The sequence below is a fragment of the Podarcis bocagei genome, assembly GCF_964188305.1.
Source record: "Podarcis bocagei genome assembly, chromosome: 2".
Classification (NCBI taxonomy): Eukaryota; Metazoa; Chordata; class Lepidosauria; order Squamata; family Lacertidae; genus Podarcis; species Podarcis bocagei.
The window spans coordinates 72,629,446-72,653,382 of NC_138126.1; the positions used below are offsets into that span (position 1 = coordinate 72,629,446).

The 23,937-nt window shown below is 41.9% G+C and overlaps 1 protein-coding gene across 2 annotated transcripts in view; it reads right to left on the bottom strand.

The window, feature by feature from the left end:
* Nucleotides 1-23,692, bottom strand: part of SPOCK1 (SPARC (osteonectin), cwcv and kazal like domains proteoglycan 1) — a 412,787-nt gene extending 389,095 nt beyond the window's left edge. For both annotated transcript variants that reach the window (XM_081185601.1, XM_081185602.1), the window contains exons 1-2: nucleotides 23,396-23,692; nucleotides 22,675-22,842 (exon numbers count right to left, since the gene is read on the bottom strand). In XM_081185601.1, the coding sequence (XP_081041727.1) occupies nucleotides 22,675-22,842; nucleotides 23,396-23,677 (450 nt within the window). In that variant the 5' untranslated portion in view covers nucleotides 23,678-23,692. The remainder of the gene's footprint in view (nucleotides 1-22,674; nucleotides 22,843-23,395) is intronic.
* Between the last annotated feature and the right edge of the window lie 245 nt (nucleotides 23,693-23,937).

Below are 23,937 nucleotides of genomic sequence, written 5' to 3' on the forward strand. Positions count from 1 at the left end.
AGAGAGGATTCTTTTTTTCAAGTCAACTACTGAAATGCATCTAAGAGAGAACAGTAGAAACTTAGGAAACAAAGTAAGGCATCTTAGAAAACAGAGAGATAATACAATAAAAGCATATTGCACATATACTGTTTCTTGCTTTGGTTTTTTCCTATGTATATATAGTACAGTACAGTACAGTACAGTACAGTACAGGATAGGATAGGATAGGATAGGATAGAAATGGAAGACCTCATCTAGGATTTTCAGAACAGCAGCTGACTTTACAAAAGCTAAAGGCTCAATAAGGGCATTTCCAAATTGCTATGGGGTAATCCTCTTAAAGGCTGCACCCCAACAACAAAGTGCTGATAACACATCTTCTAAATAGGGTTCTGCTCAGGTGGAAGAATGTAAAATGATTACCAGAGCAACAATTCCAGCACTAATCAGATGATATTACCTAGGATGGCAACAACTACCCACCTTCACCAGCACTATGAATACACTTTTGGAATTTTACTTGTTCAAGCACTTGCAGGTTCAGTATTCCTGTGGAATGTTCAACTAGGTGCCACTTCCCTTTCATACAGACATAATTTATTGTTGAGCTAAATGTTTAAAATGTGGACAAAACATTTTACAACATGGATATCCATGGCACAAATATTTGATGAGCTACAACAGAGTAGCTGCTTTCTGAAATAAGAGGAAACTAGAATATTTTATGGTGCACTGTTTTTCTGCTAACAGGAATGTCCTTCAAAATATGAGACATCTCTTTAAAGCATATGTCCCAGTTCCAGCAGTGTACACAGGGCTGCAAGAGATAAGAGAGCTCAACTCTCATTAGGATGCCAATCACTCTCCCTCTCTGTCTTCAGAAATAAAAAGTGGGTCTTGTATAATATTGGCATTTGGCATATATCATTAACTTCCAAATTATTTCAAGGCTACCTAGAGCATTTAAAAAGCTACACCTAATATTTTCTTGATTGATGCTTTTAGAACAACAAATGCTTCCTTTTGTGTTCTCTCTCATTATCAACTTTATTCTGAAATATACACATATCATTACCACCTAGTAGAATGCCCACAGAAAGGAAGCATCAAACAAAGTTCAATGGATACACAATGAATCATGTCCTTCTTACTGCATCGGTGACAGGTGAGTGATAGTTCCATTATAGCAAGTAGTGCCTGGAAATGGCAGATGAAGCTTGATACACAGATTCTGAAGCTTTGTGTAGGCTGACCAGACCTGGAGTGTGGTAGGCTCTAACCTGCTAGAGGAGTTGAGAGGTTCAAGGGCTTTAATCTGCAGTACTTTACTTCTGCGAGGGTGGGGGAGACAGGTGTTGCAGAGTCTTCATTATCTGAATCAGAGGAAGGTGGCATTGTGGCCAGGAGGTCCCCAAGTATGATACTGATGGTTCTCCCTTTGAGTTAGCAGCCTGAACTTCATCCTCATCAGAGTTCTTTACAACACACTGCAATGTAATATGAATTCCAGGGGACACAGTTTTTTGCTAACACAAACTGGAGGCCTTTGTTGAATATTTATAGGAGCTTGCCTAAAAAAAATGGATGCGATGGCAAGCCTGCTTTAGAGTATTGAGTGGGTGTGAAACAAAAGTCAACCAGTGACTTTTGCTCTTAGAAGGACAGGTGTGCTGGTAGAACTGGGCAAAACTAAAGGGCAGCTACAGATGCTTATAAATTACAATTTAATTTGTTGCACCTCTAGCTCTCTGAGTTTAATCTGTCTGATGGATAGTGCACTTTTAAAGATGTCTCTCTTGATCTTTATAGCCAATAACAGTAGCTTAAATATTAGAAAATTAGTTTTAAGGATAAAATCCTTAAGTCCTCTATACATCCTTTTCAATGGTGTGTCTTGGCTTTGGAATGCCCTCCCAGAAGAGCTATATGTGATTTACAAGTTTTTATACATTATTAACACATCCATTATTAAACTATATGCAACGCCTCAATGTTTTCTGGGGTTTTCTTTAAAGGATATTTGGATTTCTGCTTGTGATCTACATGTATTGTACACTGTCCTAGAATCTTATTTGATTAAAGGTTGCATAAGAATGTCATCTGTCCATAAGAACACAGAAGGCCCCTAAATATATTAAAGATATGAAGGGGCACCATGCAAGTACTAAGGAGCAAGACTGCACCCTTGGTCTTACCCCTAGCACTGGACACATTGCCTGCCATTCCACGTTAGTATTGCTACCTACTCCCCCCCGCAACCCCCCCCAACAACAACAACAACCCCTAAACATGCAGGCAATTGTCTTGTGGCTATGCAACTGATTTGACCAACTCACAAACCAAATCAGGTCAACTTGTACTGATTTGTGCTGAATTGGGATGAAGTTGAGATAGCTACTAATTGTTACAGAACAGGTTGGGTGGACCCAAAACAATTTGTAGTCATTTATGCTGCTCTGTAACTGTAAACGGTCTATCAAAAGTCAGAAAGTCTATCTCCAAATAGTTGTAATAATTAATTACAAAGGAATCACATCTTACGGAGGGGGTTAGCATGCACAGTCCTACATACTAGCCTGCATAAATCAGAGGCAGAAGATGGCATTATGCCTCATGGAGTCAGGACTAAAATGATGCACTACCAAGGAAGACTCTCTTAGCCATTTCTAGATCTGAAGCAAACTTTAATCTAATTCTCAAGTTCACTTCAGACTTGCCCTTTACCTCCATCAGCATGTTGTACACTGTTAGATACATGTAGAGATTGTTTCTGTACTAAAAGAAATATAGAGACTGAATATGGAATGCACTATTCTTTCCTCCTCAGACTGCAACACGATTTACATCCATTTGTAGTACCCACCTTGATTTTTGGATTTAAGGGAAATGACCATTTAAATGTATAAGAAAGTTCCAGAACAGCAGACAGTTCAAAATATTTCAGTGCAGTGGTTGTCCTCTTAAAATATGAACTTGACAACAAATTGCTTGAAAATGTGTCCCCTAAGTTTAAGGTTGCTCAGAGCTTGGATGAGTTGCAAAGTAGCAAATGAAAACATTTAGAATGCAATTGTACAACTGAGGGTTACCACAGGACCAAAAGTGTGTTGAAACGATTATGCTGTCTCCCCAAATAGTGCAGAAGGCGTTTAAGTTAACGACTATTAACTTGAAGGTACTTGACTCATGAAGCAGTTTAAAGTCTAGCCCACAGCGATACATGAGCTCAGATGGCCTTGTCAATGTCTGAAGAAGGAAGAGAGCAAAGTAAAAGCACAGAAAGAAAAAGAACTGAGATGGGAAGCCAGCTTTTAAAAAACCTGATATTCTCAGCAACTCTCAAACAAACTCTGCCTTCTAGCCTTTAGCAAAGTGTTCTTTGTTCACAAACAGGCTAAACTAATAACATGAAGTATGGTGATCGATAAAAGGGTCATGATACTGGGAATTCCTAGGTCTGTAACTGACTGTATATAGCCGAGAGGAACTCTGTGCTGGATGCTCAGACGTGAAAAGGCTTTTCAATTTTTTTGCTCCAAATGCGCTTCTAGCTAACATAACCCAAAAGAAAGAGATGATGTTGTGCTTCACAGTCGCCTATCTGTGTAGTAAGAAAAGGAAATGTGGAGAAGTGATTTCAAGAATATCTGAATCAATCCTTGGTGCCAGTGTACAGGTCAGAGGGGAGATCTGGCCCACCCTCCACAGGCCACTTTTGATAGGTGGGCGGGGCCACCTAATCACCTGATGTCATGAGATGTCAGGTGGCAAATTTCAAACACTAAGAGCACTGCTGATTCTTCCTTTCTTCAACTGCAGCCATGGCTTGAAACCAAGGTAGGGCTGCTAAGATTCCTGCTTAAAGCAGGGCTTGCATTTGACACCAAATTTAAATTCAACTCTGACTGCCAACCCTTCTTTTGGCAGGGATTGGCTTCACTTAGGACTATATGATATATACAATATATTCATATAGTACTTGTGCCAGTATTAGTTCACTAGCTTTGGACCCCTATTTCAACATGTACAAGTTCATGCTTCATGAGAAAATAGCAAGTAATAAAAGTTTGAGAAGAGGGTAGCTATAACACAAGTCTTGTATGCCTACTTGGAAATTGCTCTTAGCTGTTACTGTGCATAGGATCCCATGCTAGAGCGAACAATTGAAAACTCCAAGACACAGTCCTTGCAATTCAGAAATCCTACTCAGAGTAGACACAATGAAATTAATGAACACGACTAATTTAGTAGGATACAATCTAGGGCTACTCTTACCATACTGCAGAAATATGCCCATTCCTATATTGAGTGGGTATGAAAAAAGTCACTAGCTCACAGGCTTAGTTCTGGTGTTCATAGAGAGCCTAGCTAGTGTGATAAAACATCTAAGCATCTATTTCTTATTATTTCAAACATATTCTTAATGCTTACACAAAAAGCGAATTAAGAAGAATCAGTTCACTTATTCACCAGTTCTGCAAGCTCAATAAAATAAACCGATATGTTTATAAAAGACAAAAATGAACACCATGCAAAACTAGAGCAATATGTCATGGACTGTTACTTTAAAAGACTTCACAAAACTCAAAGCTGAGCTGAACTTCTCAGCTGCTATCTAAAGTATGTGGTATTTCTTTTTAACTTTGATTCCTCAAAAGGAGGACAGGGCAACTGATGCTCTCCAGATGTTGCTGGCTACAACTCTCACCATCCCTGACCACTATTTCCAACAATTTGCCCTAGGAGATAGAATAACTTTGTTCCTGCCCAACACTGTAACTCTTATATTTCTGCTTCTGCATTTCTTGTGATTCTGGTTGTGAAGAAATACAGGACATTACTAGTGGCACACAGAAGATGTTGTCTGCAATGTAGCATCAAAATTTACAGTTCAACATACAGAACAGAGGCATGCATCACAAAATATTACTCATCTGGAAGTGAAATATATACTATACACTTAGAAGTTCTAATTGTATATACCTGAAGATGCCGTCCCTGTTTTGTCAAAATCATTTCTCTCTCTCTCTCCTTTAGAAGTCCAAGGAATGAAAGCACAGTATAAAACATGACTGCTATGTTTATCAGAATGCTCTATTCATTGTAGCCTGAAGATAAATATAAGCTATCTTACAAGATAAGCATCCAAAATGTCGTTTATCTTTGGCTTTTTTTGAAGCCATCTGATTGTGAACCAAGAAGAAATTGGAAAAATAAAACCAACTGATCCTGGCAATATAGGACAGGATGCAATAATCCATCGAGTCTCTTCAGGATATAAAAATAATATATCTGTTAGATTAGAGAAATAGAGTACTTTAGAGTGGTTCTCCTTCTCACACAGAAGGGAGGAAAAACTCATTTTCCCCCCGTTTGAAATTTGTACAAAGGACCATCTCAGAACTAATCACTACACAGCTTTTGCATCTAAAATCTTATCTTCCTGAACAGTAGCTCACATGGACCCTTGTGATTGTGCCCGTAAGGCTACAACTGCTTTCTAAGTAGATTACATGGACCAAAAGAAACCACTTTGTTTTGCCCTCTGGCTTTCTATGTAGAACTAGTATCACTGTGAAATGCTTACGAAACTCCTTCACACATTTCCTGGCTTTAAAGAGCTAATGTGAAGACAGGAAAGATGAGAATAAATGTTTTTGTTTTCCCAAAAGGAGGAAGTAAACACATTATAATATATCACTGATAAATCAAGACCAAACTGAAAACTTTTGCTATTCTGCATTACACAAAAGTAACATCTTTTGGCTAGAGGTTGGCCAAATAATGGCACTATTAACATGTTTTTAACATCAGATATACAATCCCAATTTCTCTGCAACTGTTAAGAATTTCAAAATTGACAAAAAAGTATCACTTTCCAATAAGCAAATACAGTAAAAGTCAGCTAAATAAAATCTGGGTTGCTCAATTTTCTAGTTGTCACAATTGTGAAGAAAAACAACTGGAAGTTGACAAGCAGAAAAAGGATGAGTTATTCTGCTTTGAATACCTCTGTCCCTCCCAATGCTTCTTAGATCCTGGCCCTCAGCATCTATATCCTTACTGCTTCCCCCCTCCCACCCTCACAGTGTGAATTCTCATCACCCTGCCAGTACGGTGGTTTATACAAGGCAGTATATTTTATGCACATTGATCTGGCTTGCTCAGTCAATTAGCCAAAAGTATTTCTTTTAGTACTTTGTATCTGTTTTAAAGCACTGTTTTGTCTTTGTATAAACCTAAGCAACGTAAACTAAGTATGTATTATTGGAATGTTTAGTGGGTAAAACTAGGACTTTGCCATCTGTTCCATTTCTGATTACGAATGTAACAAACTTTTGCCATTACCTCAGCAAAAATGTTAAGTAATTTAACATGTGCTCCTTCCACAAATGGACTTGCAGTTCTCCATTTAAAGTGAAGCCTAGACAGGCAAGACAGAATGAGAGGGGACTAATATTAAAGTTGTTTGCTGTTGTGCAGCTCTCCTAGGGAGAGAAGACATGATAAAAATGTGGTGTTTGACATGCATTCAGCAAAATATTGCTTAAGGCGCTCCTACATGGTAGTGGAGTGGGGGATACCAAGGACAATGATAATTATACCTAGGAGTCAGTGACTGGGTTACCTTTCCTACATTAAATCACTCTTCTGGTAATACAGGGTGAGTCCTTTAAAAGAGGCCCCGTGGATACAGAGTACACATGTTCCACGGGGCCTCTTTTAAAAAGACTCACCCTGTACAATCTGGCTTTCCTCAGTAACTCAATGAGGTGCTTGTAGAATTATTCAGCACTGGACAGCTCCTTGTGGCATCAAAACCAGGCAGGAAAAAGGGTGCATTATTGAAAAATTCAAGTTCTTTAAAAGAAAATATATGGTAAAGGGACCAACATACATTTTTAAGGGCACAAACACAATAATTTATAAGAGGGTGGTGAAGTAGCAACAGTTAATAGAAATGTTTGGTATTCAAAAACTTCTAATTTAGATAATTTCTAGTTATTTAAAACATGTTTATGCCACCCATCATTGAAAAAAGGGAAATTATGAGTTATTGTTAATAGTACATTCTTAAGTTTGTATATGTAGTAATGTGTCCAAGTAACTGCACAGGACTCCTACACATGGCTATAAGATTAAATGTAGAAAACTAATTTATGACACACACAGCTCTCCTTCAAATTTAGTGGTTTCTACAAAATTTGGAATAATCATCATTGTGAAAGCTCAGCACTGAGTTATATACAACTGTGGATCTAAAATGGTAGCAGTGAAGCATCCTCTTCCATCTGTAGAGAAATAAAACTGCAGATGAAAGCAACTGGACTTACTGAATGCCAACATAACAGTTTGTGCAGTAGACACAGATGTTAGAGTTAGGCAGAAACTAGTCAGTCTACATCTGCAAGTGGGTTGGTTTGATTAGCATGGTTTTGTACATCTCCTGCTGATGTTTCAGTTTTGGGACAGGTAGAAATAAGGAGAGTAGTCCCTGTAAGGTTTCACATTTTTCATAAACACAAGGGAGACCAAACTAAATGTCACTTGGAAGGCACAATGACAATATATTTCTTCTATGGTGTATTCCAAATTAACTCCTTGGGATCATTCCAGACTGAGCTATTTGTGGTTTGCAATCTTAAACTGCAGTTTAAAACTAATAAATACAGTGTGTCCACTTCACTGAACTTCAGTATGGAATACGTAAGAACTGGAGGAAAACTATTAAAGATTAGATCAGGTGATCCTCATGCTGTGTGAAGTGAAATGCCTGGTTTAAGTGTTGAAGATTTTGAAATAGCTATACACATACACCCTGATATTTGGGTAATGAACCAATGTACAATGAAAGAAATGTGAACTGTCAAAATATTTGAAGAAAATTAGTTATTTTGCAGGTATTTGCTCATTGATGTTTAAGTTGTACACCACACAAAAAAAGGAAACCACTTCCACACATATAATTACAAAGACACATGGGATAATAATACTACACACTGCTTTTCCAGTGATCATCCAGTACTTTATTACAGAAGTGAAAAAGTGAAAAAGCTCTAGTTTTCCAGGACAAGTTTTAATTGGCCAGTATAGTGTACTGTAAAAGCATGTACTGAAATTAAAACTAATGATTCAATACATATTATTTAAAAGGTACATCTTATGATCAAAGTGCTTTATAATGATCACCTACAGATTACAGAAAGAATTAATGCATATCAGCATTAATTATATATGCAAAATTCAGCTTGTAGCAGCTGGGCCTTAGAATATGCTATGCAGATATTTTTCCTTCTCTTGGATGCAATTCCTAGTACCCTATTCTTCAATTTGAGGTATGGAATGAAGCCAAATGCATCCCACTAGCTATGTATCATGACCTGTTGGGTGTTTGACCTGTTTCCATGGTCTCATGCAGGCATCAAAAACAAGAAATAGTTAAAACTTGCCATTCATAAAATGTCAAGGCAGTGCACAGCAATCACAAATACAATGGAACATAAAATATGAAAACAATACAAAATATCATTAAGTCATTAAGCCTGACTTAAGAAAATTTAAACAAATAATTAGGCCTGTTGGCACAAAGAAAGGTCATAAAAAAACACCTGAAAGTCAGCTGTGAGGATGCTTGCTGAATGTCTACTGGAACAGTGTCCCACAGCATGGGAACAGAAATTCTAAATGCCTGACTTCTAAGTTTAAATGAGTCAGGCTTACGAAACCTGAGTGACAACTAACTGCATGAAACCTGAGGGACAACTAACTAGCTAGTCATGCTCACCTTGGTGGATGACAAGTTAAGCAGCTTTTAAAACTACTTTTATGTACCAACTATATAAAGCTGAATTCTATATACTCTTTAACAACTAAATGATGAAACCAACAGTTATCTTTGAAGGGGGGAAAACCTGTACAAGACTTTACCTTGAAAGTCATTCAATAATAGCATGATAAGCATAATGGAGAGCAGAAAGCTAAAACAAGGTCCTCTGTGGCCAATTATATAAAAAGCAGCAGATGAGGACAGAACAATGAGGATGAGCAAGGCATCAGGTTGATACATCTGTGATATTAAGCTTACAAAGGATCAGATAATAAAAATAAGCCTTGCTGTTAAAATATTGAGCAAATATTCAGGTTTAATACAGAATTCCATGGGAATGTCCCCAATCAAGAAAGTATGCCTTAGAAATGAGAAGCTGTCAGTTCAGTTTCAACTGGGACAGTAGTTCATTGCAGGGGGTGCATATAGCTCAGCCACTGAGAACATGGTTTGCATGCAGAAGATTCTTAGGTTCAAATTTTGCAATCTTCTGTTTTTCTTGCTACCCATTACCCTCCAGAACAGCTTTGGCAAGGGTGTGATGCTTGAAAGGAGTGAAAGGGGAATTCCATTGCAGAATGGGACATTATTGCACTGATGGACATGTTAGTTGGATAGCACTCAGAAGCTACGGAGGCCTAGGTCATATTGATAAGAGAAAGAAGGATTTGCAAATCCACATTTGAACTTAGAATTTGGAAATAGCAAAAAACTTATGCAAAGTACTACTAACATGTGCACAATAATGAAATGCATCTTTAACCCTCTCCAAAAAGTATGAAGATGTAATACAGTGATAAAATTACAAAAATGTAATTATATCTGATTTCATCTATCGAGAATGAAGCTTAAACGTCAGCGTGATGTGATGGACAACAACTGCCATGTGGCAATGAATTCAAGAGCTTCTTTTTCCATTTAGAGTTACCACAATTTAGCATGTCATCCAAACTTTAAATTGAGCTTAATCTTATCTACGGTTGGTGAAAGCAGTCCAGATTCATTAGTTTTGGTTTGGCATTGTTTTGTTTCCACTGAGCATAGTTAAACCACAGTATGGGAACTTTATCTACATGAGAATTAAAACCCAAGCTCCAAGAAGCCTAGGTGGATTTACAAATACACTCTGGGTCACAAGGTTCCCCCCTAGGTGTTATAACAGGAGGTCCCAGTTTTCACCGTAACTGTTATTTTTTCTTATGTTGAGGAAGAGAAGAAAGTTGGATAAGCATGCATGAAACAAGGTTTCCCAAGTCTAATACAATTACATTTGGAAGACAGAATGCACACCTTCACTGAAAATGTTATTCTCAATTTCATTTTGTTATTATCTTTCATTTTCTTATCTTTACAAGGCAATCTCTTTTCTATGTTTTATGATTATTACTCATAGCTACACCAAAGTGTTTGCATAGCACAATGAATAAGCTTTGCAAAGCTTCAATGAAATCTAAGACACAGTATATTGCATCCTGGTACATATGAGAGCACTAGAAAAGTAATAGAATTCTTATACAGGTCAGGATGTTCTGAGTATAATAGGTTTGGGAAAGCTGGCTATCACTTGGGATACCCAAGTTATAAAATCTTGATTGTGTGGGGATTATTCATGTGCTTCTGTTAGCAAAAAAGGTTCTACTAAGAGTTTGCTTTGGAACCTTCTGTAAGAACATGTCCCCAAACTAACAAAATAGAGATTTGTGGTTTTCATCGCAATCTCAAATTATTTACAGGACAATTTCAGACAGCAGGCCAAAAACGTAAGATTGTATATAAATACATATTGCCCAATAGTGCTGTGATAATGTTGGCTTATATCCAAACTAAATCATTTTGTGCACAGAATGATTTCTGCAAGCACAAAAGAACACCCCCTCCCTCTGCTCCCCCTGGACTCTAAGTCTGCTCCATAGGTTGGGTAAAACCGCAGATAGAATTTTTTGGGGAATGAAGGGGCAAGAGACAGAGGGAAAGTTCCACTGCCCTTGCAAAAGTTGTTCTGGGCATATAATAGTTTAGTTGGATACAACACAATATTATTGCAAATGCCTCTCAAAGGTTTTCTGCTGTCCTCTTCTTGCCCCGCTACAAGCATATAGCAAGCACACCAAACAAGGAGACAGTTGAACTGGCTTCAGTGTTTACACTACCAAGGACATTTTTATACATCTATCATCTGCTGTCTTACTCTCCAGAGTCCTAGCCTGGGAGAAATACAGAAGAAAAAGTTTTCATACCCATGTTAAAATGTGTGTATTCTGAGAAAACACAGAGGAAGGGCTCAATATGTTGAAGGAGCGGGGTGAATTTATGGTGCTTACTGTAGATCATTAAGTAAACTAAGGCTGCAATACTATACACTTACCTAAGAGTAGGAGGTTCAACTGAACTCAGTAGTACTTACTTCTGAGTATATATGAATAGGATTCCACAAATTAATTTAAGTCACTTGCGCCCATTTAATGAGACTGATTTTCTGCTACAATGGATTACAAACCAAACAGCTTAGGTGACAGATAAAAGACTGGTCTACTAACCCAAGATGCCTCCCTGACAAAGCCTCTGCTGCACAACTTTAGGAATTATTTTAACTATAAGCTGCCTCTTAAAATGCCACTTGCCGTTGAATCCCACTATGGAATAGCAACCGTGCTCAAATGAACATTCAGTTTTTTAAATGTCAGACTGGCAGAACAAAGTTCTTCAAGCAATAACAAAGAAGTGACAATATTCAGGAATTTAAGGGGCAAGTAATTTGGTAAAACTGAAATCAAGGTTTAGATACACTGGTTAACAACATGGTGAGTATAATGTCTGGGAAATAATTGAGAGAAGGTGTATATATAAAAAATAAATTAGATATGCAGTGTTTGATATGCTAACTATACGAGATCTTGAAAAGTATAGGTAGCATACCAAATTCTGCTTTATATCATCCTGGACAAACAGTAACTTTGTTATTAGGTCATTTTAAACTAGAAACTAGATCAAATTAATTAACAAGATTATATAACATATACATTTCATGAGATAAAAGCCTACAACACCCAGTATTCTCAGGTTTTCTCCTATCCAAGCACCCTGCTTAGCTTGCAAGTTGAGATGAGATCAGGCATGTTCATAAACTATGGGGTTTATGGGATGGTTAGGGGAGGGGTAGTGCCTGTGGTAGGGGACACATCGTGCTCCTTCTGGGGTAGTTTGTCCACCTTTGGTACTCACCCTGCACTCAGATCTCACTTGTGTCTTCTAGAAGCTATCACCATTCAACACGCCTACACCCCAGGAAAGGGCTTAAACAAGTTGGCTAAACCAGGTGAGCGTAACCGATGGATCTCAAATCCTCAGCGAGTTATGGACTTCCCATGAATATGAAAACAGGCTCTAGAAGATTGAGCAGCTTAGATCAACAGTGGGTCCAACAGTCAAGAAGATGGGATTTCTGCATGGACTGTAGAGGGAAGGGAGGGGCAGATGAAGCTTGTCAGCCTGGGAAGGCAGCCCTTCTAAGAGAAGGAAAATTCTGATCCCAAACCTCTGCTGCCTTCCTAGATAGAAGAAAAGGCTAAGGAGTAAACCCCACAAAAATCTGGAATAGAGTCCCTAAGACTGTTGGATGGCACCTTGTATGTCTCCTGCAGCCAAGTTGGTGCCAAACATATTGCTCTGCTTTCCTTTGGACATCAGCCCAGGACCTCTATACACACTGCCCAGGCTTGCACAACAGGGAGGTCACTTTGGTGCTGCTAACATAGCAGTTGGAGTTCACCCCCGTAGGCACACCCCATTGTCTCTCAAGACAGATGGATGCTAACATCTCATAAATGCTTGCAGTGCTTGGTTTTTAATTTTTATGATGTACTGCTTTCCCTTTCCGCATCCCATTTACTGAAATTTCTACTCTGGTTCCTTGAATCCCTCCGGATGTTAGTTCTGGGTTCTGAACTGATCTCTAAATTTACCCCACCTCCGATAATCTACAGAAAAATCAAGCCCCGTCACATGCAAGGCGGAAACCAGCTCAGCCTGCAGGCATTCCCTTGTTTTGCTATACCTGTTTTATATGTTTCAATGCATTCAGCCAAGTTAGGAAGTAATAATGCCATCACTTCTCCTCTCAGCTAGGGGTCAATGGATCATGCAAAGTGGGAACTAGCACAGCTTGGGGATGTCCCCAAGCTGCACTAAGCCCCAGCCTCATATTACTTCTTGGTTCTATAATATTTTACCACCTGTTTTTTTCATGGAGCATTACAGAGTAACAAATGAAGATGGCAGGTTCCTGCCCCAAGGAACTTACAATCTAAATTAAGAACAAAGGTCAGCAAAGGGAGCAGAGGAAAAGAGAAACCAGGATGACATGGGATTATATGTTCAGCAAGAGGTTACCAGTCTGATTTATTCTCTATGTAACTGTAAGGGAGGCAGAACATCTACCCAGAAGAGGGGCAGCCAGTGTAGATGGCCCTGAAGGGTGGGAAGCTTCTTTTCCACAAAACTAGACAGTATCAGGGCCTCTTTAAAAGACCAGAAAGGACCTTAGAATAAGAAAGTGACTTATTATAACCATCACTGGAACTTCATTGCTCTCCAGGGATATGAATTTAAGTTTCTCATACTTGAACCTAATATTGCAGCTGCTACATCAAATGGTCTCTTCACAAATACATGGCAGGAGGGCAGCATCAAGTCCCAATAGAGTAGTGTACTTTCAAAAGCTGACTCTTTTATAGCTATACAAACCCACAGCTACACTGTTGTATACTAGAATGTGGGTCTGTTTTCCAAACCTGTTTTGTCTCTTACCAACTTTTTAATGAGGAGATACACAGAAGTGCTTTTGGCAATACTGTTTCATTTCTGTTTAGGTTTTGCCAATGTTACTGAAAAAGAGAATTTTGCCCAGAGGCTGCTTATTTAACAAGGGTTTAGGATTTCATCAATCTAAAAACAATTCACATCTCAAGCACATCTGGGTAAGATCTAATTTGCCAATTTGCCCCTTATCATCCTCGAAGGCATCCATCTTCCATATAAAGGTTGTCAAGTTTCTTCATTTTAGTTTATCCAACAATTCACCAAAAGCTGAAATATTTCTTTTTCTTTCTCCATCCACAACATGAAGATAGCATGATCTCAACATCATTATAGTTCCCTGCAGCTTGGCTATTTTTGGTACCTATAACCAACATCCAGAAAGCAAACTATAACTTTTTTTCTAAGATGACAGACAAATTTGAAACATGGGCATAATTTTAAAAAATGCAGCCCAAGCTGATGAAAACTACCTTAAAAACATACTGGCAAATACAGAGATAACCCTGTCCAGCTCTATAACTGTAATTGTTCATAATTCAGTTCAACATTTCTCATTGTATAAAAGAAAGCTCCCTGAAAGCCATTGCACCCAATGTATTTTCTACTTTCAAACATTGCAATATGAAGAAACACTTTTTTTGGCATGTCAATAACCTAGCAGCAGGAAATACAGATATGAAAAATATCTATATGCAGGCATAATACATAATCATTTGACTGCTTGGACCTCTGTGGCTACAATCCAACTGCTTTAAAAATAAAACATTTCTAATGATCTCAGTGGGTCATTTACATCTTCACTGCTAATGATTACTGGGTTAAAAACTTGTGCCAAACATATTCTTTATTCTATATAAGCATTATAAAGCAAATACAAACCTAGACTATTTTATCTTCAAATATTTGAATACATGTGACTAAACTGACGCATTTGCAAGGTTTCTGCTGTTATCACTCAAGCTTTTCAGTTTTGCACTGACCATGACACCTTTCTTAATGCATGCTCTAAGACTCCCCAATTTTTTTTATATATTTGGAAGCTAGAAATATTCTCTGTCTAAATATTTTCTTAGCTCTTGCATACACAAGTTGCAGAATATGTGTTCCTTGGATTAAAATTCATTATTCCAAATTGATTTATCAAATACTGATTTATGAGCACAAAGCAAATGGAGAAGCCTATTATCACTCCTGCTAAAGCATTGCTGTACTATTAATTTAGATTTCCTGCCATGAGTTGCTCTCCTATTTTGAAGCCAAATGAATCTGATTTGGATTGCTGACCACTGAGTTATTATATTCAAGGAAGTGGCCTTCAAAATAAAACATGATGCTCTCTCTTGAAAGTATGAATGGGTTCTACGCTGCTAAATTTTGGCATGGAAGGTATTTTTTATTCTGATCCACCAGAACTCCAGACCCTCCAACATTTCTCTGATGGAAATAGGGATGTCCTAAGGAAAAGCAGGACATTCCAGGATCAAATAAGAAACCGGGTCGGCTTCTGTAAATCCGGCACTGTCCCTGGAAAATAGGGACACTTGGAGGGTCTGGAACTCAATGGAAGTGGATCACATTCACTCTAAACTACAAATGTGGTAACAAACACCATTCCTTCTCCATATCCTAGGAGAAAAGTCCACTGATCGAAACAGGGGAAGTTAACACAAAGTGCCAGTCTGGGGAAGTGGAAAGCTCTGGATTCTAGCTGGCGATGTGGGGTTGGGGGTGAGGTGTAGTGCTGTGCTAAACTGCCCTCTTAGCCAATATCCTCTTGCAGGATATGTATGTTTTTATTAACATCCTCCTTGCTGGATATCAATGTTTTCATCCTAGAATGCTGAGGCAAGACAGAGGTATGGTGGAGCCCAGGCAATTGAAGTAGACTCCCCAATCTAATGACAAAATGCCTTTAAGACACAAGAGAAGAAAAGCAAATGCACATCCTGCTATCTGGTGAGAGAGTCCTCCCTTTATTTCTGAGAGGGAAGTGTGTGTGTGTGTGTGCACTGATGATAGAAACACCCTTCAGACCTTCCTCCTCAAGGTTGGGGACAGGGATGCTTGGAGAGGGACCAGCTTTCATAACCCCTGGCCCCTACTTTTGTTGCAGTTCCCTGCTCAGGCATAATGCATCATATATTACAACTCATACTGGAACCCTGGTGCTATTTTAGAAACTGTGGTTTTATTTACACTACTGCAATTGTGGTGGGATAATTAAAATTCACAGGCCTAGACTAAAAGGATAGTAAAAAGAGATGGCTATGACTTTAAGTGGGTAATGGTAAGTGATAATGGTAAGTGGGGGGGGCAGATGTTACAGGCGAAGGGGATCGAGATATGGATACGCTCGTACCCTTTCCAATCTGCGCCCCATCCCGAGGGACGAGGGTAGGGTGAGCAAGGATTACTCACCTCCGTCACTGGTGCTGTGCAATGCCAGGTCTATAGGCAATAAAACCGCCACCCTGCGAGATTTCTTTATCTCGCAGGGGGTCGACCTGGCTTGTGTGACGGAGACCTGGGTGCGCGAAGGGGCAACAGTTACCTTACGAGAGATGGCGCCCCCGGGTTTCTCTGTCCTCCACCAGTCGCGGACTGTGGGCCGGGGGGGAGGGGTGGCATTATTAATCCGGGAAGATTGTCCTTTCAGGGCTCTACCATCGCCATCGATCCCCGGCATCGAATGTGTTGGCCTAGTGTGGGGCTCCGAGGAGAGCTTGGCTGTCTGGCTGGTGTACCGGCCACCTAGCGCACCAGCAGCCACCCTGTCAGGCCTATTGGAGGCGGTGGCCGGCTGGGCCTTGGAGTTCCCTAACCTATTGGTATTGGGGGACTTCAACATCCATGCTGATGCCACTCCCTCCTCACAGGCTCTGGACCTGGTGTCTTCCATGGCGACACTAGGGCTCTCCCAGTTTGTTTCGGGCCCCACACATCAAGCAGGCCACACGCTGGATTTGATCTTTGGCGTCGGTATAGATGTGATCATGTCTCCTTCGATTAAGGTGCCATGGTCTGATCACTACGCTCTGAAAGCCAGGATTGACTTTCCACCCCCACCCTGCTTAGGTGGCGAGCCAATTTGGGCTCGCCCGCAGAGGCTGATGGACCCTGAGAGATTCCGCCAAGCCTTGCGGGACCTTGCTCCCCCTGGCGACTCATTGACTGAGCTTGTTGAGGGCTGGAATGCCCAGCTCCTGGCAGCCATCGATGAGATCGCACCTAAGCGCCCTCTGCGACCCCGCAGAAACCGGGCTCCCTGGTTTACTGAGGAGCTCCGAAAATATGAAGCGGGACCTCAGACGGCTAGAGCGAGTATGGCGGGGTGCCCGTGACGGAGCCTCAAGAACATCTTATAGGGCTTTTATGAAAACCTACGAGATGGCGGTGAAGGCTGCTAAGAAGTCATACTTCTCGGCCTCCATTGCATCCGCTAGCTCTCGCCCAGCGCAATTATTTAGTATAATCAGGTCTTTAACGTCCCTTGAGGGACAGCCAAATTTATATAACAAATTGACACACGGCTGTGAGGCATTTGCGAGCTTTTTTGCGGAGAAGGTCTTGTCGCTCCGCCATGACCTCCCTGCCAATTTGGATACAATAAAGGAACTGGAGGCCCCTCGACTGTCCTCGGGTCCAGTATTGGACCACTTCGACCAGATATCCCCAGCCGATGTGGACAGACTCCTCCGAGCTGGAAAGCCCACCACCTGTCCTCCCGACCCGTGCCCGTCTTGGCTGATTAGAGCGTGTCCAGACGAGGTGCGGGCCCTCCTGGGGGATATCATCAATTTGTCCCTTGGCACGGGGACATTCCCAGGGGAACTGAAGGAGGCAGTGGTGCGCCCGCTCTTAAAGAAAACATCATTAGATCCTTTAGGCCTATCCAATTACCGCCCGGTTTCGAATCTTCCGTTCCTGGGTAAGGTGATTGAGAGAGCGGTTGCTGAACAGCTTGGTGGGTTTCTGGATGAAACATCGGCTCTGGATGCATTCCAGTCCGGCTTCCGCGCTGGTCATGGGACTGAGACGGCTCTGGTCGCCCTAACAGATGACCTTCGTAGACAGCTGGATCGAGGCGGGTCGGGGCTGCTGATTCTTCTAGATCTATCAGCAGCTTTCGACATGGTCGATCACGAACTTCTGGACCACCGCCTTGCCGACGTGGGGATCCAGGGCACAGTCCTTCAATGGCTGCGCTCGTTTCTCTCTGGTCGGGGACAGAGGGTGGCGCTTGGGGGGGAATTGTCATCGCGCCACTCCTTGGTGTGTGGAGTACCTCAGGGTGCGATACTCTCCCCGATGCTTTTCAACATCTTTATGCGCCCCCTCGCCCAGCTTGTTCGGAGTTTTGGGCTGGGTTGTCATCAGTATGCCGATGACACCCAACTCTATCTGTTGATGGATGGCCATCCTGACTCGGCCCCAGACACACTGACCAGATGTTTGGAAGCTGTGGCTGGATGGTTACGTGGGAGCCGGTTGAAGCTAAATCCTTCGAAGACAGAGGTCCTGTGGCTGGGACGGGGCGATATGGGATTGGGGGGGCAACTCCCATCTCTTGCGGGGGCGCAATTAGTGCCAGCACCGTCCGTTAAGAGTTTGGGTGTAATCTTCGACACCTCCCTTTCCATGGAGGCGCAGATTGCAGCTATAACAAAGGCGGCATTTTTCCATCTCCGCCAAGCTAAGCAGTTGGCTCCTTACCTCTCTCGCCCTGACCTAGCCACTGTGATCCACGCGACGGTCACCTCCAGACTGGATTATTGTAACTCGCTCTACGTGGGGCTGCCCTTGAGACTGACCCAGAAACTCCAGCGGGTGCAGAATGCTGCAGCAAGACTCCTTACGAGGTCTTCGCTGCGAGATCACATTCACCCGGTGCTATACCAGCTGCACTGGCTCCCGGTGGAGTACAGGATCGGGTTTAAGGTGCTGGTTTTAACCTTTAAAGCCCTATATGGCCTAGGACCCTCGTACCTACGGGACCGCCTCTCCTGGTATGCCCCACAGAGAAACCTACGGTCTTCAAATAAAAACATCTTGAAGGTCCCAGGCCTCAGAGAGGTTAGGCTGGCCTCAACTAGAGCCAGGGCTTTTTCGGCTGTGGCTCCGATCTGGTGGAACGCTCTGTCACAAGAGACCAGGGCCTTGCGGGACTTGACATCTTTCCGCAGGGCCTGCAAGACAGAGCTGTTCCACCAGGCCTTTGGCCAGGGCACAGCCTGACTCCCTCCCTCGGCAATCTTCGCAGAGCTCTGGCCCAATGGTTGCCAGTGGCTTGAATTAATTAATTTTTATTATGAATGATTTTAGAATGTTGTTTATGTTGTACTTTTGTACTGTTTTATTGTTGTTAGCCGCCCTGAGCCCGGCTTCGGCTGGGGAGGGCGGGACATAAATAAAATTTATTATTATTATTATTATGGGTTTGTTCACATGTTACCCTAAACCCAGGTAAAAGCCTTTTCTACACATGCACAAGCATTTAAGTAAAAGAGTGTGCAGCCTGTTGGTTTGTGCAGGTATTATTTACCCAGGTACACAGACTGTGCACTTGTTAAGCATTACATGCAAATAACTGCATAAACAAGTCTACAGCTCAACAATCTGCATACTGGGATTGTACACTAGCTGAATTCAATGTGTAAACATCCCTTATGAAATTTAGTTAACCGTTCCTGAGGGGGAAGCAACGTTCCACAGGGATCTGAGATGGCTTGCTCTTCCTTTCTCTTCTACTGCACCAAAGTACATTTCGTTGCCTTGAGGGCAGAGGTAAGCAAATGTGCTGGCTCATAGGATTGGGAAAAACATATGTTTTCATGGAAGGGCATTCACTGAAGCAAAAACACCTCCCAGCACATCTAGTTTGGCAACTTAAGTTTCTTATTGTAACGAAGTGCATTCCCCAAATGGTAGCTCAAAACACCAAATATCCAAGTCATGAAAGAAGCATAATTGTTAATTACTTATGTGGTTTTAAGATTTAGTACACACAGGGCCATTCACCTACATACTAAACCCTAATGTTTTCCTGTCTTTTGATAAATAATCTTTTGACAGCATTACTACTGCCAGAGTTGAGGTACTCAAATCTCCTTTTAAAGATATATGCCATGCAGAATTTGAATAATGTGCGCTTCTCTTCAAGAAGAAGGATGATGACTGGTGAGCAATCTTCTCCTGACATCCTAAGAAACAATCTACGAGTTTTCTGGTGTGCTAGGCCCAATGACATGAGTTAGAGCTGCTCCGGGTAATGCTCATTTCAATGGCCCAAATGTCATAGTAGAGTATGCCTTTGCTACCTCCTTTCATCTCTGAGGAAAATGGATCATATTAAATAAATAGCTCTCTTCAAGCACAGCATACTGGACCAATCAAACAGCCAAAACTACTGTATACTCCTCTACGAGGTGTGGAGAATAATAATGAAAGATATATTTAAAAAATGAGATGCAAAGCAAAATACATTTTGTGTTTCTCGGCCAGCTTACAACAAACCACTTTGAAAACAGAGGAAACTTCAAAAATCAGCTTGTAATTTTACTTAAAAGAAAAATTCAAACATCCAAATCCAATCTAAACAATGAGTTGAACCCAATCAGGTCAACTTCCCAGCTCACTCGCATCCACTAAACCGTACCAACTCTTAAATGTGCTTATGTAAATTACTATCTTTTGGTCTTCAAAAATCACAGTGGGAATACATAAAATGTAGTAACTAGAAAGTTTCATCAAGACTAGCCTACCTGCCTATTCACCTATGCTATGGCAAATAAAAATTGCGACAAGATGATCAAGTAGGTAATAATTTTGTTAGCTCATTCACACTTCTACTCATTCCGTCGTACTTCTACTTGTCCCATGCCTAGAAAGGATTGGCCCAAGCAATTTTCTGTTTGACCCACACTTTCTAGGCATAGATCTGAGTGGTTTTCCCCTTGCCTTACTCCTTTCACAGAGAAAAATCAGCTCTTTAGTGCTAAAACCAAACAAGTCTCAATCCAGAGAAAAACCAAATTGCCATTTACTCCAACTGAGCACTAAAGAGCAGTTTCCCCTGGAGGGTGGGAGGAGGAGCAGGACAAGAGTGGATAAGCCCTTAATTGGAATAACCCCCACCTGACCCCTCACACTGGAAGGCTATGGTTGTGCCATAAAATAATTACTTATATGGCATTATTGAGCAGGTAGGTTAATAGTCTAGGAACTGCTGTGGACTTATTTGCAAGGCTGATTTATCAAGTATGTGGAAGGAATATTTTTCAAATGCTTTGTGCTGGTTTCCGTATTGGTGTTTGTGTTATAACTTCTTTAAATGTTAGGTTGTTTTGAACCACCTGCAAGCCACTCCAAGAGTGCTGTTAATGGATGGTCAATAAATATGTAAACAGATAAATGTAGCATCCATGTGTTACACACCTTACTTATCTCCTTCCCCATATTTTCTGCAAAATAAACCTGCATTCCTTACTAGTATACTTGATGTGTGCTAAGCAAAGGGCTGCCAACTTTTGGACTTAGTCCATTAGCTATACTGCTATCTCTTGCTGCTTCCTACATACTGCTAAATATATTTAGTTTCATACCATGGAAAGTATAATTTTCTCTTTTCTGCACATAAAACCTTTCTTAAGGGGGCAGATAAAGACCACACTTCCCCCTTGCCAGTTAGCAACCACAGGCCAAGCATAGTGGTGGTTTGAAATGAGCAGATGTGGAGAATCTTTTGCCATCTCCTGGAGAATCCGCTCAGAGACTGCAGAAGGCCACTCATTAAATAAAATTCTTAAAAAGGTTGCAAGTCAAACCCACCAGACTCAATAGCAAAATTCCTGTTGACTTCTGACCATAAAGATCAATCCTTCTTCAGTCAGAAACATTAACTGAATCATAACACCTCCTCCAGCTTAGATACATTTATCATGATGGTTCAAGGTATACTTAGAATTTTGTTTAATATATATAAGGAAGTTGAATAAAAATGAAAATAGCATCAATGGGACTGAACTGAGGCTTTACTCAACTGGAGAACTGCTTGCAGTAAATAACAGATTGCAATAGTCATAGTCAAGTAAATGCCATCTTTTTAAGAATCTGGTCTTATTTTTCCCATAAGGCCTGACATAAGCAGATAAATGTTGCTGTGAATCTGCCTCATTGTTTTTAGAACACCAGGTGACCAATTCTTCCCAGCCATCTCCCTACAATCCACTTGGCAGAATGCCCTTGCTTATACCAACTGCAAGGGAATGGAATGGTATCTGTTAATAGCTTACCACAATATTCCTTTAGACATTTCTAAATGGGTTACATTAAGCTTCTCAAATACCTAGCCTTAGTAACAAAGCCATTACATCCCCCCCCTTACTGATCCTGGGGCAGTTAACCACAATGGAATTGCTTCTCGAAGTGTTCATTTTCCCTAAAGTTTTGCTTATGAAATACATTTTCCCTGCCCATACAAATGCATGAAGTTTCAGCACAATCCATAAACTGGAGTAACAATGTTAGCTGAAATCATTCCTGAATGTTTAGTATGCCAAGGCAGAGAAATACAGACACCATAACAAATACCCCTGAGAGCAGAACTGAGATAATAGAATCTTCTGCTTTGGTCTCCTGCCACATGTGCATGAAGAGAGCTTCAGGTGTTTACCACCTCGTGGCTTGAGTGGGTAAATAGTTTTGCATCCTCCCCCCCCCCAAGGTTGCATTTAACAGCAACTAATCTCTTAACACAGGCACACAGAAAGTTCTCTGAAAGTTATGCCCTAAGGAAAAACTGAAGACCAAGAAAATGAGTCCTTAACCAAACATATACAGAATACTAATAGTAAGAAGACTGAAACACAGCTGATCTTAAAGGATGAGGATCTTCTTCCAAATCTACAGCAACCATTGACATATACTGAAAGATATACCCATCCCTCTGACCCCACCGAAACACACCTGAACCATCAGACAGACCCTAGCAAGGGGGGGGGGGGATCTCTAAGGACCAGCTTGGAGGGGGGGAAAGCAGGGGTACTTACATCTCTGAACTTATTCCAATATTTATCTTTGTCGTATTGGGAAACAGTGCTCAGCCATTTGTCATTGTCCAAGAAATTGCCATTGTTGCTGCTCCCGGGGATGATTTCTGGATGCCTGCCTTCCACTTGCAGAAAACACCAAACAACTATGGCCAATATCCTATGCATCTGCAAAACGGGGCGCGGGGTGGTTGAGAGAGGGAGAAAGCAGGAAGAGAAGAAAGGTGATGATGAGGAGGTGGTGGTGGTGGGGAGAACAGGGACAAATACCTGTCTCAGTCAATCAGTCCACAAGAAAAAGAAAAAGGCAAGCGTTCAAAACACAGCGGCTTAATAGCTCTAGGAGGGGCAAGGGAGGCGGGTGAGCCACGCATTTGATGGGAGACGCAGCTGATGGTCTCCTGAGCAGCTCCACCGCACAGGGCGCTCCGTCAGAGGAACCTGGAGATGGAACCAAAACTGCCAAGGCAGCAGCAGCAGTCCTACCGGGAGGGGAGGGCGGCGGGTTCCCGGGAAAGTTTGAGTGGCAGAAGTAGGGATTCTCCTCACGGGCTTGACCTACCTTGGGAGCCCCTCCCTGCGCCTCCTCCCCAAAGGAAAGCAGCCGCCCCTCAGGCTGAGGGAATCAAAGGACGCTCTGAGGGAGACGCGGGTACCTTTCGAGGGCGGCGCGAGAAGCAGCCTGCAAGTTTCCCTGCCGAGCTATGCCAGGCGCACTCACCTTCGGCCAGAGGGCTTTGCCGTCCTCCGCGCGCTGCCACCCGTTCCGCCTGGCTTTGCGCCGCCGTTCCCCGCTGACTCGGCGTCGGAGCCCCGCTCCAGCTTCGCCCAGCCGCTTTGTGTGCGCTTGTGTAAGTGTCGGGCTGTGTGTGCGCGCGTGCCTCCTCGCCGGCTCGGCGTGAATCATCGAAATCTGGCGCCGCTTGCTGACCGATCGGTGGAATGGCGGCGGCGGCGGCTGGCGGCGGAGGAAAGGAACCGGCTCCTCCCGGCTGGGCTGCATCCCGGGGCCTAGCTAGCGTCTTTGCAGAGGCGTCCGCTGGCGAAAATGTTGGCACTTTCTCTGCTCGCTGCCTCATCAACGCAAAAGTACTGTGTGCAACAGCAGAGCTTCTTTAACCGTCTCTGCGTCTTGCAACACTCTTGCCCAGGGGTCAGACTCTCAAGGCTTGGGGTTTGTAAATGCAGGTGTGTGTCGTTGAGGTCCAGTGGCCACGAAGTTGGTTTGCGAAAGCTCTGTGTCGAGGACCCAAAATACTTTGG